General features: G+C 41.9%; 1 protein-coding gene across 1 annotated transcript; it reads left to right on the forward strand.

The window, feature by feature from the left end:
- The first annotated feature begins 9,013 nt into the window (after positions 1–9,013).
- Positions 9,014–17,540, forward strand: LOC148398644 (uncharacterized). The gene is made up of 4 exons (XM_088373515.1): positions 9,014–9,259; positions 9,331–9,445; positions 9,533–9,625; positions 10,089–17,540. Exons 1-4 carry the CDS (start codon positions 9,187–9,189, stop codon positions 10,147–10,149), a joined length of 342 nt encoding a protein of 113 aa, XP_088229641.1. The 5' UTR covers positions 9,014–9,186; the 3' UTR covers positions 10,150–17,540.
- The last annotated feature ends 209 nt before the right edge of the window (positions 17,541–17,749 follow it).

Raw genomic sequence — 17,749 nt, forward strand, 5'->3', positions numbered from 1 at the left:
TAAACAACTGGCAGAATAATATGCCATTCAATACTCCTAAGAGTGGGCTTCATAAAGCCAAAATGAGTGAGTGAATATAACATGAAACAGTGAGTGTGTGAGTGCGTGTGGGTGGGTGTGAGTGAGCGTCTGTCCTCCTTTCTTTCTTTCTTTCTTTCTTTCTTTCTTTCTTTCTTTCTTTCTTTCTTTCTTTCTTTCTTTCTTTCTTTCTTTCTTTCTTTCTTTCTTTCTTTCTTTCTTTCTTTCTTTCTTTCTTTCTTTCCAAACCACTCCATTACACATTCATCCATCTAAACATCTTCCCTTTTAAATAAAATTGACGAGCAGTAAAATATTCCGTTCCAGGACAATCCAAGGCTACCAAAGTATTGCTTTGATTTCAATGGTGTTTTGGTAAGTATATGTATGTTAGCACCCTCTACTGGTAAAAAGTTCATACAGCTTAAAAGATTAGCTCGCTGAAAAGAATAATCAATTTATACGAACCTTCTTTCTTCTTTCTGTCGTGTGTCTTCAGACTTGCAGCTCCGTTGAGGCGAGCCAGGTCAACGTGTCGTCGTCCAGGTCAATCAGGCCTTGTTCGCCATTCGGTGGCCGGTGTTAAGGGCAACTGCTGATTATGTGCTCTACTGTCTGGACTGGGCCCCCGCACTCGCAGGAGGCACTATCTACGAGTCCCCACCTCTTCATTGCTGCTCCATAGCGTCCAACGCCGGTCCTCAGGCGGTTGAGGGTTGTCCACTGCTTCCGGAGCAAGTCCTGGCCAGAGACGTCTGTGGGGTCATTGGTTTAATGGTGCAGTCTAGATAGTTCTACTGACTTCCACTGTTCTCTCTATCTCATCTTGACCCAGGTGGCCTTGGAAGTGTCAGCTGATGTTGTGCTGAGCAGCTCATGGGCTTGCATGGCAAAGGGGCGTAGTGACTTTAGGCGCACGCGTCGTGGTGTCTCTGTGACGATCTTATGGAGGAGGTGGGATTCACTGGTATGTGCCTTTCGGGAGAGGGCCAGCGTGGCTGCTTCTCGTCTGAACTTATACAAACCCATATCATGCTAAACCAAAATTTTCGAGCATTAAGCCATGTTTGTTTTATTCTGTTGCGTCTGTCGACTATAAAGACTGGACAGCAAATCACATTTGCTCACTTGACTTTATTCCAACTCAATACTCCCCGTGGGAACACAAAGCTACCAATTCTATTGTTTCATCTTTTCTTTTAAGCCATAATTAGTAACACCATATCTCAACATCTTCATGATTCATCTTAGACTTTAACAAAACACAAGCTTACAAGATGTATACTATCTATTTGGTAATAAAAGATGACAATACATGTAATCACAAAAAAATGGTATACGTCCCTCTTTGCCTGCTTACTTCAATCATACTTTGGACTAAAACACTGTAAAGCCCCAATCCAATTTAACTTACTGTACTGTAGCTTTCAGTCTTATCAAGTAGAAATGACTCAGCCTTCCAGTTGCTCTGGGAATATCCTGGCGAAACATCCTATTTTCAAACTCCATCTTTCACTGAACAGCCAATATGCGAATATATTAGTCTCTCATTTTGGTGATTGGGGGTCCATCCACTGACCTATAGGTGCGTGTCCCTTGCGTAAAGGTCTTTATGTACTCATTCAAGGCGGCATGGTGGCACACTGATTACCATGTCTGCCACACAGTTCGAAGGGTGCAGGTTTGATTCCACCTCTGGCCCTCCCTGTGTGGAGTTCGCATGTTCTCCCTGTGCCTGCGTGGGTTTTCTCTGGGTCCTGTGGTTTCCTCCCACATCCCAAAAACATACTTGGTTGGCCATTGAGCACTCCAAATTGCCCATGAGTGTGAGTGCAGATAGTTGTTCCTCTCTGTGTGCCCTGTGATTGGCTGGTAAACAGTTCAGGGTATCCCCCGCCTATTGCCTGATGACAGCTGGGATAGGCTCCAGCACACCCGCGACTTCGGTGGGGACAAGCGGTACAGATTATGGATGGATGGATGTACTAATTCATTTATTGCCAGTAGACACACTCCATTGCTCTCCTGAGACTACTCCTAAATGAAAAGAGTGTACACACATCTTCCCTGAGTGTCTGCCCTCTAAACACAAGACCATTGTGGCAACCCTGACAGAATCATCCCAATTACTCTCTGCAGATTTCATTCCTCCATCATAGCTTCCTTTATGGAGTTCAGTCTCTCAGTCGGAACGGATTCGTAGTCCACATCAGTGCGTCTGCCGGCATCATATTGGGGCCTGGAACATAGATCTCTTTCATGTCATATTTCTGTAATCACAATATCATCCTCTGTAGTGTCTTTGGTGCAATCAGAAGTGGCTTCTTGTTAGTATTTTCCTGTGGTTTGTGTTCACTCTTTACAGTTACCTTCCTGCCTAAATGTTTATTCAGAACAATACCTACAATATGTAGGGTATTGGGAATTTTACTTCTCCCATTCACTGTTACCTGCTCTGTTTCTTTTGTGTATGTTTTACTGCTCTGCTATGATAAAAGAACTATCACGAGGTCTGTGGTCTAATGAGTTCGCTATATATTACATAGTACGGTCTGTCAGGTATTGTGCTAAAATAAATATTGATTTTGCATCATTTTGAAAAGGTGTTGCCCTGTAGTTCAAACAGTAGTGTGTGTGTGTGCGTGAGTGCGTGCGTGTGCGCGCGCGCATGCGTGTGTGTGCGTGTGCATGTGCATGTGCAAGTGCGTGCATTCGTATGGGTGAATGTGAGGTATTGTAAAGCTCTTTAAACACCGTACAGTGTAAAGCAACGTGAAAGTGCAGTCCAATTACTAGTATTTACCATTTATATTTGCCTTGCATTTCATTGTCACTTTTCTTTTCCCACTTCAAGGAAAAGTCACACCACACATCTTTAGTTCTATTTACGGTTTTCTGAAAGCTACGATTGTCCCTGCTAGCCTAATTAGGATAATCCATTAGAAATGCTTATGTAACTTGGTTCATGCACAGACAGTTAGAACACATCTTACATCACATTCTTGCCGAGATAATCTGTGATGTAGTGTGTTCATCCACAGACTGCCGGCAACTTTGCGAAACTAGCAGTAAACTAGGAAGTACTGCCAACTTCACAGGAATTCTGACATGCAGATAGGGTTATCTGACCTGGATCAAAAGGTGAAACAGTTGGATTCTACTGGAGAAGGTCACTGCGCCATCTGTTATGATTCTTTTTAAAATGGAATTTGTCAGTGTCAATGTCACCTGCATTTTTTTCTAGTTATTATTCTTGACAAAAATAACTACAGATACAAGTGTGTTTTTACACTACAGTTTGAAGGTAAGTGGTAGTCAGTAAAAACATGAACCTGATTCAGTACTGAGCTATGGGAAAAAAATTAAGAAACCACCATGTTTTCTTCAATGTCTTGTTTTATTTTAATGTCTGGTCCCACCTAAAGCGTATCAAGTGACTAACTGACACAAGAGAAAACATGGAATGCCTAAAAGTGTCATTTTTGGCAGTCATAGCTACGTAAGTTGAGAGTTTGTGATGTTAATTTAATTATCATGAAAGTATTTTTCAAATGTTTTGATCAACTCTTAAATTCAACTCTTATGTTTTTGTTGTCAATGATAGATTGGTCCAAACAAATGCACCTTTAGTTGTACTAGGCATTTTGAATGAACAGGTAACCAAGGAAACAAGGTTGGTATCTTAATTCTTCCCATGGTTGTATTTCTGTCGGAGCGAAACAAAGTAATCACAATAGAAGCTTTTTATATTGTGGTTGTATGTGCATGAAGGAATACTATGAGATTGTAGGCATGAAGAGTTCTCAACTTGCCTAACTTGCGTCAACTGCTTTAAAACACAATATAGAGAAGAGCACCGTTATCCTTCATCACATTCAGCTGGGTTCATTTTCTCTTGAAACTAGTGATACTCTTTTGCATACGACAGCTTTTAATACATCCATCCATTATCTTAACCGCGCATTCTCATGGCATATGGAAATGGGATGGTACTGCCAGAATATCCTTCAGGAAATGACAAAGACTTTTGCCAGGCATCATAATTGATGAATCAGTTAAATGATGATTAATAATTCTATATTATGAGCAATTAATTTTAGAAAGGTGGCACAGTGGAGCACTGCTGAGCACGTCCCCCACACAGTTCAGAGGTGCTGGGTTGAATTCCGGCTTCGGACTTCCTGTGTGGAGTTTGCATGTTCTCCCTGTGCCTGCATGGGTTGCCTCTGGGTGCTCCATTTTTTCCCCCCTCACATCCCAAAAACAGGCACGAGCGGCCGTTTGAATGTGAGTGCAAATGGTTGTTCGCCTATGTGTGCCCTGCGATTGGCTGGTGATCAGTTCAGGGTGTCCCCCACATACTGCCTGAGGTCAGCAGGGATCAGCTCCAGCGCGCCCGCGACCCTCATGAGGAGAAGCGGTTCAGAGGATGGATGGATGGGTGGTGGGAAATGGATGGATCAATGGATATATAATAGAATAGAATAGATCTTTATTGTCATTGTCACGCATGTACAATGAAAATTAAAAAGTGCCAACCGATCAGTGCAAAAAAAGACAGAAAATAAAATAAATACAATAAATAGAATAAAAAGTTAAAAAATACAAGCTAAAAACCACACAGAAGAACAACACAAACATGATCATTTTTTAGCGGCATTTAATGTGACCACCGCTGTAGGGTAAAAACTGTTGGTGAATCTGCTGGTCCTTGATCTAATTTCTTTTAGAAAAGGTGGGATGATGGTGAAAAATTAGCATGTCTGCCTTACAGTCAAGAGGTCCTCAGTTCTTGGGTGAAGATTGAGAGCTCTCCCCAATGCTTGTATGGGGGTTTTCCCTGATACTTTTAAGTTTAAGGTGAGTATACGTATGTTAAGATACTAGAAGATTGTATTGAACAAAGTACAAAGGTGAGATTGAGCATCAGTAGTTGCGATTGGCTGCTGACCGATCCAGAAAATGCCCCGTCTCTTGCCCATAATAAGCTGGGATGGGCATCAGGTAATAAAACTGATGGTTGGAGGCAATGTCAATTGAGGCAAAATGAGTGCATTTCCTAGCTGCTACCAGCAGTGGTGCTGTTTTGCTAATAGCCACATGGGTTTTTACCAAATCGCCTGACAAATACAAGTTTTGAAGACAACATATAGATATAATAACAATATTTCTTTTAATCAAGATTTCACCAAGTGCTGAATGAGGCCCAAGTGTCTCTTCTCAACTGTGTAAAGACTTCCTACGATAAGTGAAATTCATAGGAGTGATAAGGATGATGAAGACTTGGCCTGTTTTTCAAAAACACTGGAGGAGGATATGGGCGCCATCACAGAGCTTTCGCAGCCTGCCCCTTTCCCTCGACATGGGCCCCTCAGAGGTCATCGTCACTTGATGGTATGCAAATGCTTCAGAGCCACTGGAGGTAATCGAGCTACAAGTCTAAATTCTTCAAGGACCTCTTTGATGACTCTGGACATACTGGATAAATCTCTCACTTTAACTGAGCAGGCAAAATGTGAGCTATCGCTGCATTTTAACCAGAATTTGTGTGAAAGCCTGCTGAGAGTGAGCTTGTTTTAACTTTAACAATAGAATTCCCTCCCCACAGTCTGCTTTGGAATACAACTCATGATTCAATCATGCAAATTGAGCCACTTTTCAAAACGGATCTGATTCCCTTTCCGAAATACTGAAGTACAGCTTGCCCGAGGTTTCAACAATACTCAAATAATTATTTTTGAAATAACTCATTTTTGGGCTTGTACTATGTTGGTCTTAATTTTGTTTAGCAAGAGAAGGAAAAAGCATAAACATTTTTAGGAATCCATATCCTGTGCATGTGGTTTCCTATCCATGTTTTAATTTTGCTTTCCCTGAAGTACTGTGAACACAATCGTGTGTGTGAGTGTGTGCACGCGCACGCGTGCGCATGTGTGTGTGCGTGTGCGCGCGTGTGTGTGTATCTGTGTGTGTTGGGGGGGGTCTAGTGTTGGCAGGATTTGTGCAGGAGACGTCCAACAATGTGGCGTGAGAGAAAGGAAGCAGAGAGCACAACCCCCATGCCTGGTGTATATTTGGATGGACACTTTGACATTGCGCAACACAGCATTCTCCAAAAACAAAACTTAACTAAAGCTAATTTTGGCTTGCAGCAGAAAAAAAAAAAATCGACACTGAAAAGTCAAGGCCGCCTATATATACGGAAAACAAAACAAAACAATGATCTTGTCTCTATTTACTTAGTTTGAAACCGAGGCCTGTTCAAGAAAAAACTACTGTTCTCTTGTGCTGATGGCAACAGGCAGTTAGAGAAGGCATGGGTCCCATATTGCAGCATCTCAACAGCAAATTGAGTTTCTCAGCGAATAACAGTGTTGACTGTTGTACAGAAATTGCCAAATAGCTAAATTCTTTAGCAGCAAATCATAATTGGTCAACCTGGTATTTTACTGAATATTTGTTTGACCAATTGATTCTCGGATGTCTGATGCTGTGGTCTGGGGTGGTGTCAAGAGTGTTTTTTTCTGTCCCAATCTGCTCAGAAAATAATTGTCAGTGTTAAATGTGTTCCATATTTTGGATTGAAAGTTATTATGTGTGGCTGACCCACAAACCCTATCATTGTGACGTTTAATGGATCAATAACCAATTTGGAAGTGACCTGAAGCTTTGTTGCTGCATACAAATGGAGAAGCAATTGGTTGTATTTAACGATTGTTTTCGTCATGTACCACACATAAGCTATTTTGTCTGTCACGTTTGAAGATGTTAAACATTTCTAACATGTATATGTATGTGTTTGCCGGTGATGTGTACTCATGCTGACTCATGTGTAATGACTTGTTTAATATGAAATGTGTGAAATAATCTAATGAACTGAAATTTAACAATACAAGTTTAACAATAGAATGTGTGGTGTTATCACCTTACTTATGCTTATTTTGGTCATAAATGCAACATATGTTAGTCGCGTCATCTCCTGAATTCCATGTACACAAGTAAGTGCTCATTTGCGAGACTGAGACACTGAATGCCGAACAAATGGAATGATGTTGCTCTGCCAGGTTTCTGATTGGCTAAATTGTGCTTGAGACAGTGGACAGATTGTGTTGTGCTGAAATTATCCAGCATGCACATGTCATGAAATCAAAACGAGTAGAGTTGTAAATACGTGATGGTTGTGAAACGGCAGTCATTTAAATTGTCCAGTTTGCACATGTCATGAAATCAAAACGAGTAGAGGGGGGGGGGGGGGGGGGGGGGGAGAGAACATGCCGCCTTCACATTTCTGACGGCCCCTTCTTATGTGCATTCCTAGAACCGGCCCTGGAGCGCATTGTAAAAAGGATTGACGGTCAGTTAGCGCAAGGCCTGGTCAGCCACTTGCTAATTGCGCATGCGTGGCTAATCGGTTGAATCTTGAGATTTCATGTTGTGTCAATCTGATTGTACTGCATCGACACATAATCAGTTTGTGTGCTGTTGTGTGTTTTTGGTAAACTGACAGTACCTGCTTGTTTCAGTAAAAACATGAAGAACACACTTTTCTGTTTGTCAATTTCCATCTTTAGAAGCTAGGTTCCTTTTCTTTTAATTTCATTTTTTAAGTTCTCACTCACGTTGTGCGCGAGGTGCGTTCAATGACCGCTCAAACAGTCGGAAAATTTAGTAATTGCACCAAAAAGTACGTGAGCGCATTGCAATAATTGATTAGTCTAACTTTTTGTGTATATTCTCTGGGTATTTTTAGCAAGTGTAGAAAATTAGAACAGGTTCCCCCTCCCCAAACAAAGTTAGGAGGTCAAGAATATAGCGACAGTTATTGTTTGTTATAAACGTTTGAAAAAGCAAAAACAAAAGAGTTATTTTGGTTTTCTGTTTGCTTTACACAGACCAAAGGGGGAAACAGTGTGACTTTTTTGGGATAGTCTGGCACACATTATTTGCTTTTACATTGATTCCTATAGAAAACATTGCTTCTACTTACAAACGTTTCTACTTACAAACCTGATCGTGGAACCAATTAAGTTCATAAGTAGTATCACCACTGTGTATAGGTGGGAAATTTGTGTATTTTTATCATACGAATTATAAAATGCTTGTGCATATATAGTAATTGATGGTTATTACATATGCATTACAATAAATGAATTTAACCCAAAATTTGCAGCCCCCTAAAAACAAAAAAGAACAAGAAATCTTTACATTGAAAAAAAAAATCCTGCAAATATTGTAATCTGAATCTGGTACCAAACCACAATATTGCGGGCATCCACTGTATGAATATATTGTACGTAATGCCATTTATGTTGTACCTCATCTGACTGCATTTTCCTGCAGCATAAGTCAGTAGCTTTTACTTTAAGTGTTACTTTAGTGTAACAGTACATTTTTGTACTGCCACTCTTGCAGTTCCTAAAGTCAATGTATTCAGTCAAATGTATCATTGCTAAGTTAGTTATTTTCATATGTCAAAATACTTTGAATTGGAACACAACCAATATGTTTTAGCTAGATGTTAGGGTTTTTCAGATTATCCTTATCGTATGATTATGTTGGAATGCAAGTGGTAATAAATAAGATAGCTGTCCCATCCTATACAAGGTTGTAAAACACCCCCTGATATGTTTTGACTAGAGCACAAGGGCTTCCTATTCAGCCTACGCTTACCCCCACTCTGTTTCTCTTAATAAATATGCCCTTGCAGGAGGGAGAGTTTTAGACTTCACTCCTTCATGTGAGCTCTCCACCTGCAGGTGTCTAAAAAGGACTTGCTTGTCTCTCGTGTGGTTCTTGCAAAATAAGTTGGAGTGAGCAAATCTCTAACACTAGATATCTAGGAGGGCACCATTTTTTCCCATTTTACTGGAAGTTGCATTTGACTAGAAATGAAAAGGAAACTTGTGAAACGAGCTTTTTTTTGCCAAAAACTATTGCTCCACCTCATCTGACAGCTCACTTTCGCTTCTTGCTGGTCATATTCCAGTGTGTGTCTCCATGGGGAGTGTGGAAATTCCAGTGCATGCTTTAGGTTTGGTTTGATGGGAAAAAGCATGGGCTCCGGGAAAACCCCACTCACTGCTCAGTATAAAACAGGAGGAGATTGTCAGAAGCCTTCCAGTCCTTTCTCGACAATTTGAGCTCTTGTGAGGATATTGATGCAGAAACATGGCTTTGGCTGTGAACAGCTTTGCACTCCTGCTGGTTGTTGTGGCTGGATTTTGCATACATCCCTATCGAGGTGAGTTAAAGTGTGAAAATAAGCTTGGCTATTGTTGTTTTTTGTTAATGTCCTCTTAATCTTTATTTCAGCTCACGACTTTCCTGGTCGTTGCTCATGTCACAACACAATCAAATTCATCAAAGGCAATATGTCCGATTTCCAAGTACTTGAAAAGAGACCCGGATGTGATAAAACAGAACTGATGTAAGTGAATATCTGAAGCTTGAGCCCTCTCGTTAGTTGTGCTGTGCTGACTTTGATTCCAGTTTTACTTTGTGTTTTTTTTCCCAGTGTCACTATGAACAGGCCAGACAATGCCACTGAAAGAATCTGCATAAACACAGAGGGAAAGCTGGCCAGAGCGTTTTTTAGGTGCTGGGACAGGTAAGACGATACACATAGTAACTCTAACTTTAGTCTTAACTTTTGATAGATGCACATTCCACACATGATATCATCTGAGCCTCTTAAAAAGAAAATGCTTCTGAGATCCCAAAAGAATCTTCCAGAAACAGCACACACACACACACACACACACACATGCGCACACATGCGCACGCGCACACACACGCACACACACGCATGCACACACACACACACACGCATGCGCACACACACACACACGCATGCACACACACACACACGCGCACACACACACACACACACACACACACACACACACACACACACACACACACACACACACACACACACACACACACACACGCACGCACACACACGCAGATTTCACAAGGAGCTGGGAAAACAAAGGCACACTAAACGCCTGCAGATGTTTTGTATTAGTGCGTTGGCCAATACCCAACTTTCCCCTCGTCACTTTTTCAAGGATAAACAAAGCTGAGAACCGGAAGATGGAGTGCATCGAAAGGAAAAGAAAAGCAGAGTGAATGTAATGTGCAGCAGATCTTCAAGAAAGGAACTGCACCAGAGTTCCAGAACTCACGTGTGAAAGCAACGGCATAAAAGCCCAACAATGTTGAGAAGAGTTTGGAAAAAAGAGGCAGGACGGGGATACAATGCAGTGTAAAATCAGAGGGTATATGCAAAAATATGTTTAGGTTTTAAAACAGCAAGTCTGTGTAAAGTCTACTGTTGATATCCAATCACATTTGAATGTATATTATTTATGGGAGTTTATTTATTTTTGTATAAATGTTATTTCCTTACTGTCAAAAACTGAATAAAGTTGATTTTAATAAAACTGTATTCCACTCTGAGATAAATCCTCTGTGAGGATGTAAATTAATGACTATGAAGCATCTGTTTTCATCTGGCAAATATAACTATCCTAATGACTCCTGTGGCTCAACAACACTCTTACTAAATAATATAAATAATAATTATTCTGTAAGGTAGGCACATCTGGCACATGATGATGCTTAAAGGAAAATGTGTTTTTGGGAGTTTGCAAACATATTTTTTAAGGTTGTGTTAAACTTATAATCATATTAATATCTAGTATTGAAGTGCTCGTGTGGATTGGTGGGGGCCGAGGAATGTGCAGGCAAACTGCATGAACTTGTTTTCTTGGAAGTGTTGTGTATAGGCCCAGACAGGGAGTACCGGACGAGATAATCTCAAGGTCGGTGAAGGAACGAGAACAACAGCACATCTATGGGACCGGGCATCGAGGGGAAAACCCAACCGCCTGACCTCAGCGACACCTGGACGGGGAGGAGATGGCCATCCACCAATCATCTCACAATATTTTGCATGCTTTAATATTCATATTGTGTTTCTTTAAAACTGGGCAACCCGGAAGAATGTGTCGTCTTTTGGTGGTCACAAAAACGCACGAGCTTTAGTGTGAGGGACCCGGGACCCAGGCCTGTATTAGTGCGCTTTGTCAGGAATAAATAATTGGTAAATTTGGTCTAATTGATCTACTGGTCTTCTCTTTGACAGAACGAACTCGCAAAATTGTTAGGTGCGCCAGTGTGTGGATTAGGGCATAGCAATTTATGAGTTAAGTGTTGATCACAATTTGGAGTCAGATCAATAACTAGAATCCGTAACCTAACAATTTCTTGGTGACCGCGGACGTGATGTCAAGAGAAGGGTAATTGACAACTCGTGGTCTTTAGCCAAGACACCGGACAGTGTCAGGGACACTGTCTCCCGGTCGGCGAACCGTTTGGAATAAGCGCACAACGTTGAGCTGGTACGACGTCTCCTAAACCCTGAGCTCATCACCGATAAGGTAAGCAGAATACCTGTTACTATAAGTCGAAATGCTGCAAATTGAAAGAGGAAATTTAAGAGGAGACTGTCGTTCAGATCAAATAAGGAGTGCATGAAGTTAAGATACATACGGTGAATAAGTTTGGAACTTACGTGTGTAACGTGTACGGTAAAGTCAGGGACTTACGCGTACTAAGGATAGGTCAGGGACCTAGTGCTTCGTCGTGGCGGACAAGGGTGCGGTGACGATCGTATTCAAATAGCTGGGGTTAATAAAGAGATCCCCGAGGGGAAGTGAGGCCTCCTCAAAAAATATCCGGTGGTAACAGTTCCTCCTGTGAGAGATCAGACCGCTAAAATATCCAAAATGAACCAAATTGGGGGGAGAGTGTGTGTGCGCGCAGAGGATCCTCATGAGTGGGTGTGTATATCAGTGTGTGTGAGTGAGATGTGTGTTCTATGGAAGAAATCAGTAATGGAGAATGTTTAGGAGGCTTTTGAGCGATAATAGGGAAATTGAGAAGTGTACAATGGTGTGTTTAAGTTGGTTAGAGAAACTAAGATGAGCAAGGTGTGGCAGTAGAGAAAATAGGGCGTGTGTGCAATAGAGAAAATAAGACGTGTGTGGCAGAAAGTTACTAGAACGGTGGCTTGATAGGATGAGAATAAGAGACAACAAATGTTGTGTAGAAGACATTGAAAGATGTCGAATGTGAACATGATGAAGGGCGCAACAGCAAAGTTGGCCTGCCCTTTGAGAAGTTGAGACTGATGAGCGTGCCTGCACTCGCGCGTAGTCGCGGGTCTGGGCTGTGCGCGTGGGCCTGTGCTATGCTCGTGCGGGCGGTGGGCCGGCATCATGATTGTTGCAGGAAATGGCCAGCCTGTAACCGGTCAACATTGATGCCGCGACCCCCCCCTCGCACGGGGGGGGTGCTATGGCCTGGGCGGGGCAGGGACAGTGTGAGTTTCTCAGTGAATGTTTGAAGCAGTGAGATTGAAGGAATGTATATGCTGATGTGGAAGCGCAAATTGTGAATGGTATTGACCGATAGAAAGTGGCAAAGAAGCTACATGAGAGATGGATTGTGCGTGCGTGCGTGCGTGCGTGCGTGCGTGCGTGCGTGTGGATGCGTGTGTGTGTGTGTGTACGTGCGATTGTGTGCGCGCTCGGTGTGTGCGTTTATGTGCACACCCTGTGTGGGTGCAGGGGTGTGAGGAGGAAGACTGCATGGATCAGAGAATGTTCAAGAAAGGGGGGGGCTAACTCGTAAATAATGAGGAGCTATTGGGAGTAACCTGTTTGTCCTTTCTTTAAGGTTAGGTTAAGTTAGCAACATGAGCGATTTAGAGGTTCAAAAGAAAGACAATTAAAAGAAAATAACATTTTTGATCTGGACAATTGCAGGCTAACAGGAGCATAGATTGTTTTTGTTTGTTTTTAAAGATATATTTAACAGTTTATCTCGGTGCAGTAAGGATATAGCAATTTTGAAAGACTTAAAATTAAAAGCAAAATTACATTTTAATTCTGACACATGCCAGCTAACATGAGGATGGCAAATAAATGAATAAATACTCGCTCAAATGCGGCATGTGTTTTAAATTGGGCGATAAGACATTCACTTTCAAGCACTATCATTTAGCGCTGCTGACAACAATAATTTATGAGATGGTAAACCAAGGAGGAGTGTCATAGTTGGAACACAGGCGCTGTATGACCTATAGATTGAACAATAACACTCACCGCATATACAACCATGTTGGTAGATTGTTAAATTACATTACAGTTTATTATAAAGGATTTCGGAACTTTATTTGATGATAAACACTGGAACGAGGATTTTAGCCGTGTTAATGGGTAGGGTGGATGGATTACTCAAAAAAAAAAAAAACATTTGATAAGGGCGGCTTGATAGTAAGATGATGAGTGTGCGCAACTGATAGGATACAAAATGTTAATAGGAAGATTTGGGGTGTAAGGAACAAATACTACACATGAAGACTGATAACACGAAGATAGTTTTGTGAAATTTGTGTCCAGTGTGTTCTGCCCTAGCGCATGGCACAAGTCCTGAACTGAGTCCTTGTACTCTACTGGCTGCCTCAAAATCAACAGAGGACTGTCCCTGGTCATGAGACACCTTTGACCTTTGGGAGAACAACAGGAACTATTATCATGCTTGAAGGGGGCAAGCACGGCTCTTCACAGGACAAGAACCATACAGTTGGTGGAATACACACAGTCGCAGATCAAAAAAATAGACTGAAAGAACAAAGACAAGATGGATGCATTTGAGAATGGCGGACGGTCCAGCCCTGAATCATCATCATGAGAATCTAAGAGGAGAGGCTGCTAAAGACTTGCACGAGTCACATGAAGTCAAACTGGACACATTGCTAAAGACTGCTGAAGCATTACAAAGTTGGTGGAGTGTGGGACAAAAGGGATGGAAGTGTGTTTGGGTGCTGGGGCAGACATAACTGAGGAGTTTTGATAAAAGAGGGAATAATAAGGCTGCTTATTGACACTGAAACGGGGATAAAAAACAAAATACATAGATATGGTCAGTGAAGATGCACTGACAAATTATACGACAGCGTGATCAGAAACTTTGCAAAGTGGACATTGATCAATAGAAATTAAATAATTTGAATCATACATTTTTATATGTAACTTAGCATTTCGAATACATAATTAATCTAACTGAAATAATGAAATTTTATAATTGGACCAGTGAAAATTTGGATTCGGGCAACAGAAGGCTGAATTGCTAAACTTAATTGACCTTTATCAAAGCAACAGAATTTAATTACACATCAACTGCGACTGATTTATAGGATGCATATTTCAGCTTGAAGGGGTGAGGGGCCATAAGAAAGTTGGAATTCTGGATAGTCAGCAAAATAGTAATAAAGGGCACTACTTAATTAAAAAAAAGAATACAGTAGGGCTTTAAATAACGAATACATTGACATGACCCTTGCGACAATTGATTTAAATGGCAATTTATGATAGGCATTTGGGGTTAGGATTAACAATCCATCCATCCATCCATTACTGGTGCGGCTTGTCCTTACGAGGGCCACGGATGATTAACAATAATAACTAGAATTATTAATTTCCGTAGAAATTGCGTGTGAAGGCGAAGAGGCTGAATAAAAATTCGGGGAAAGCCACAAGATTATGTTTAAATTTGGAACGTGTTGAATTGGTCAGAAAATTGATAAAAATATAGAAAGAATTTTGTAAAATTGGGCGTGAATTTTAAAGTTGAAAATTTGAGAGGGGGGAGTGAGACTCGCCAAGAGGGGCAATAAAGTGAAGCAGACTGAGAAACATATTTGAGCTAGACAACAGGAAAAAGGGGGAGAGCCAAATGATGACGTAAAAATCCAGAGGGAATAGTCGGACCCATCTTTATTGAATTTAATTAGGATAAGTAATAGAGACCGAGTTTGTAGGAGCAATCTGAGGTTATGGAGGCTCCCCTGACACGCGGGTCCCACAGTCGGCCCCCCCAGATAGACATATATGACAATTTGCGATGAATCTGATGGGCGAGTTTATGGAAAATTGAATTGGAGATTTTACAATAGGTCATGTTGACAACTATGTCCAAATGTGAAGAGTTACTATTAGGAGTCAATGTTTGCCTGCACACTAACATACTAACTTTGAGTGTGTGTGTGCAGTATGATTGGCCAGAGAGGTCTGAAGTTGGGGTGATGTGTTTGCAATTGAGGATAAAATTCCTCTCACCTGAAGGGGTGGTACAGACTGGAACCATGGCTCAATGATCAATCAGGGGCACCATCGACAACAAAACGGTGTGATGGAGAAGGCCCATTTCAGTGATATGGTCAGACAAGACAGAACTAGTATCGAACAGCAAGACTTTGGACGATTTGACGTGTGACGACTTTGAGCTCACCCGACGGGGTGATGGACTAGGTGGACAGTGACCAATTGTTTGACGCTTGAACGTGTTTGCGACAATAGCACGCTCTGCTTTGTTTTTCTGTGTGACTTGATTTTTTTTGCAGCACCAGCCACCAGCCAAGGAGCGGATTGCGCGTTGCTTGCGTAACTTGTTTTCATTCTTGCAGGTTGTCGATTGCGTTCGTGGAAAGTTTGTGTTGGATTTACAAGAATATGTTAACCCTTGCCCTTTTGGTTTTTATGATGAACTTGTTGATGACGTGGTTTTCAGGACATGATCCGCGGGCGCCAGGATTCATTTTATGACTGTTTTTGTTTTGATACTTGATGTCTGTTTTTGTTTTTGTGTGTACAAATGTCCGCTGTCAGCAGGGCTATAAGCTCACTGACAGGAGTGCGATGATTTTTGTTTGTGTTGCCGAGTGTGTGGTGGACAGTCAAGTTTCAAGGACTTGGGGTGATGGTCCCGGGGCCCAGATGGGAGCTAGAGGTTCCGCGGGCCTGGCTACAATGAGAGTGGTGATGAGAGGGGACGCTTTGCAGGTTCCTTTTGATACGTAATGACACATTGGGTGAATGTGTCAAAGGGGGAGTGGTAAAATAGAAATGGGTGAGTAGGTTTCAATTTGTAATTGTGATATACAAAGTTTTTTTCCAAATTCACTTGTTTTCAAGCTTTAACAGGACATGCCAGAATTCACCCAGCAGTGATGGAAGGAGCAGAGGAAAACCAGTGACATCTGGTTGTGGTGTGGTGATGACAAATTATAGGATCGCTTGCCAAAGAACGCATCAGGTATCTGTGCCCTCGTGTCTTTGATAATGCCTGTGGTGGTTGTCCCCATTGAAATACAGAATCTCAATTGGGACCTGGAGTTCCCACTGGCGGAGCTCCTGAAGCGAGCCAAAAGAGACGTTTTGCCCCGTGGTTGAGCGACGACGATCCAACATATATTGACACTATAGGAGTGTCCAGGGGTGTGCCAGATAAGTATAAACTCGTTAATCAAGTGTCCTCGGGATTCGAAAGTATCTTCCTATGGATCACCCCCAATAAAAATGTAGACCGTACTAATGACTTTCATTACACTGTCCAACGACTGGGTAATTATACAGCTGAATCATTTGCCGCAGTTCATGAACAATTGGCTGCAACGTCGTTAATGGCGTTCCAAAATAGAATTGCGTTGGACATGCTATTGGCTAAGGAACATGGTGTATGTGGAATGTTTGGTGATGCATGTTGTACTTTTATCCCAAACAACACGGCACCAGGGGGCCGACTGACCAGGGCGTTGGAAGGACTAAGGACACTGAACAAAAAGATGAAAGATCATTCAGGCCTACACACCGATATTTGGTCTGATTGGATGAAAACGTTCGGAAGCTGGAAAGGCCTCATCATGTCTGTGCTTGTTGCTGTGGCTATTTTTACTACAGTTATGATTTTATGCGATTGTTGTTGTATTCCATGTATTAGGTCACTCACTGTCCGGTTGATCGAGAAAACCGTTGGCCCGTTGCCACCGATGGGCCAATATGCCCTGGTGACTCAACATGAGCAGCGGGGGGAAGGAAGGACCGACAGCGCGCTGGTAGCCGTTTGCTAGGGTAACGGGTGATGACCTCATAAATGAGGTCATGAGAGGGAATAAAGGAAAATGTGTTTTTGGGAGTTTGCAAACATATTTTTTAAGGTTGTGTTAAACTTATAATCATATTAATATCTAGTATTGAAGTGCTCGTGTGGATTGGTGGGGGCCGAGGAATGTGCAGGCAAACTGCATGAACTTGTTTTCTTGGAAGTGTTGTGTATAGGCCCAGACAGGGAGTACCGGACGAGATAATCTCAAGGTCGGTGAAGGAACGAGAACAACAGCACATCTATGGGACCGGGCATCGAGGGGAAAACCCAACCGCCTGACCTCAGCGACACCTGGACGGGGAGGAGATGGCCATCCACCAATCATCTCACAATATTTTGCATGCTTTAATATTCATATTGTGTTTCTTTAAAACTGGGCAACCCGGAAGAATGTGTCGTCTTTTGGTGGTCACAAAAACGCACGAGCTTTAGTGTGAGGGACCCGGGACCCAGGCCTGTATTAGTGCGCTTTGTCAGGAATAAATAATTGGTAAATTTGGTCTAATTGATCTACTGGTCTTCTCTTTGACAGAACGAACTCGCAAAATTGTTAGGTGCGCCAGTGTGTGGATTAGGGCATAGCAATTTATGAGTTAAGTGTTGATCACAATTTGGAGTCAGATCAATAACTAGAATCCGTAACCTAACATGCTGAAGTGACTTTGTATAATTTATTGTTCAAACAAAAGAACGCTTTCTCTTCAGTGTGAGGGCAGCT

This window comes from Syngnathus floridae, chromosome 4 (genome assembly GCF_059516105.1).
Source record: "Syngnathus floridae isolate MCC-2025c chromosome 4, RoL_Sflo_1.0, whole genome shotgun sequence".
Lineage (NCBI taxonomy): Eukaryota > Metazoa > Chordata > Actinopteri > Syngnathiformes > Syngnathidae > Syngnathus > Syngnathus floridae.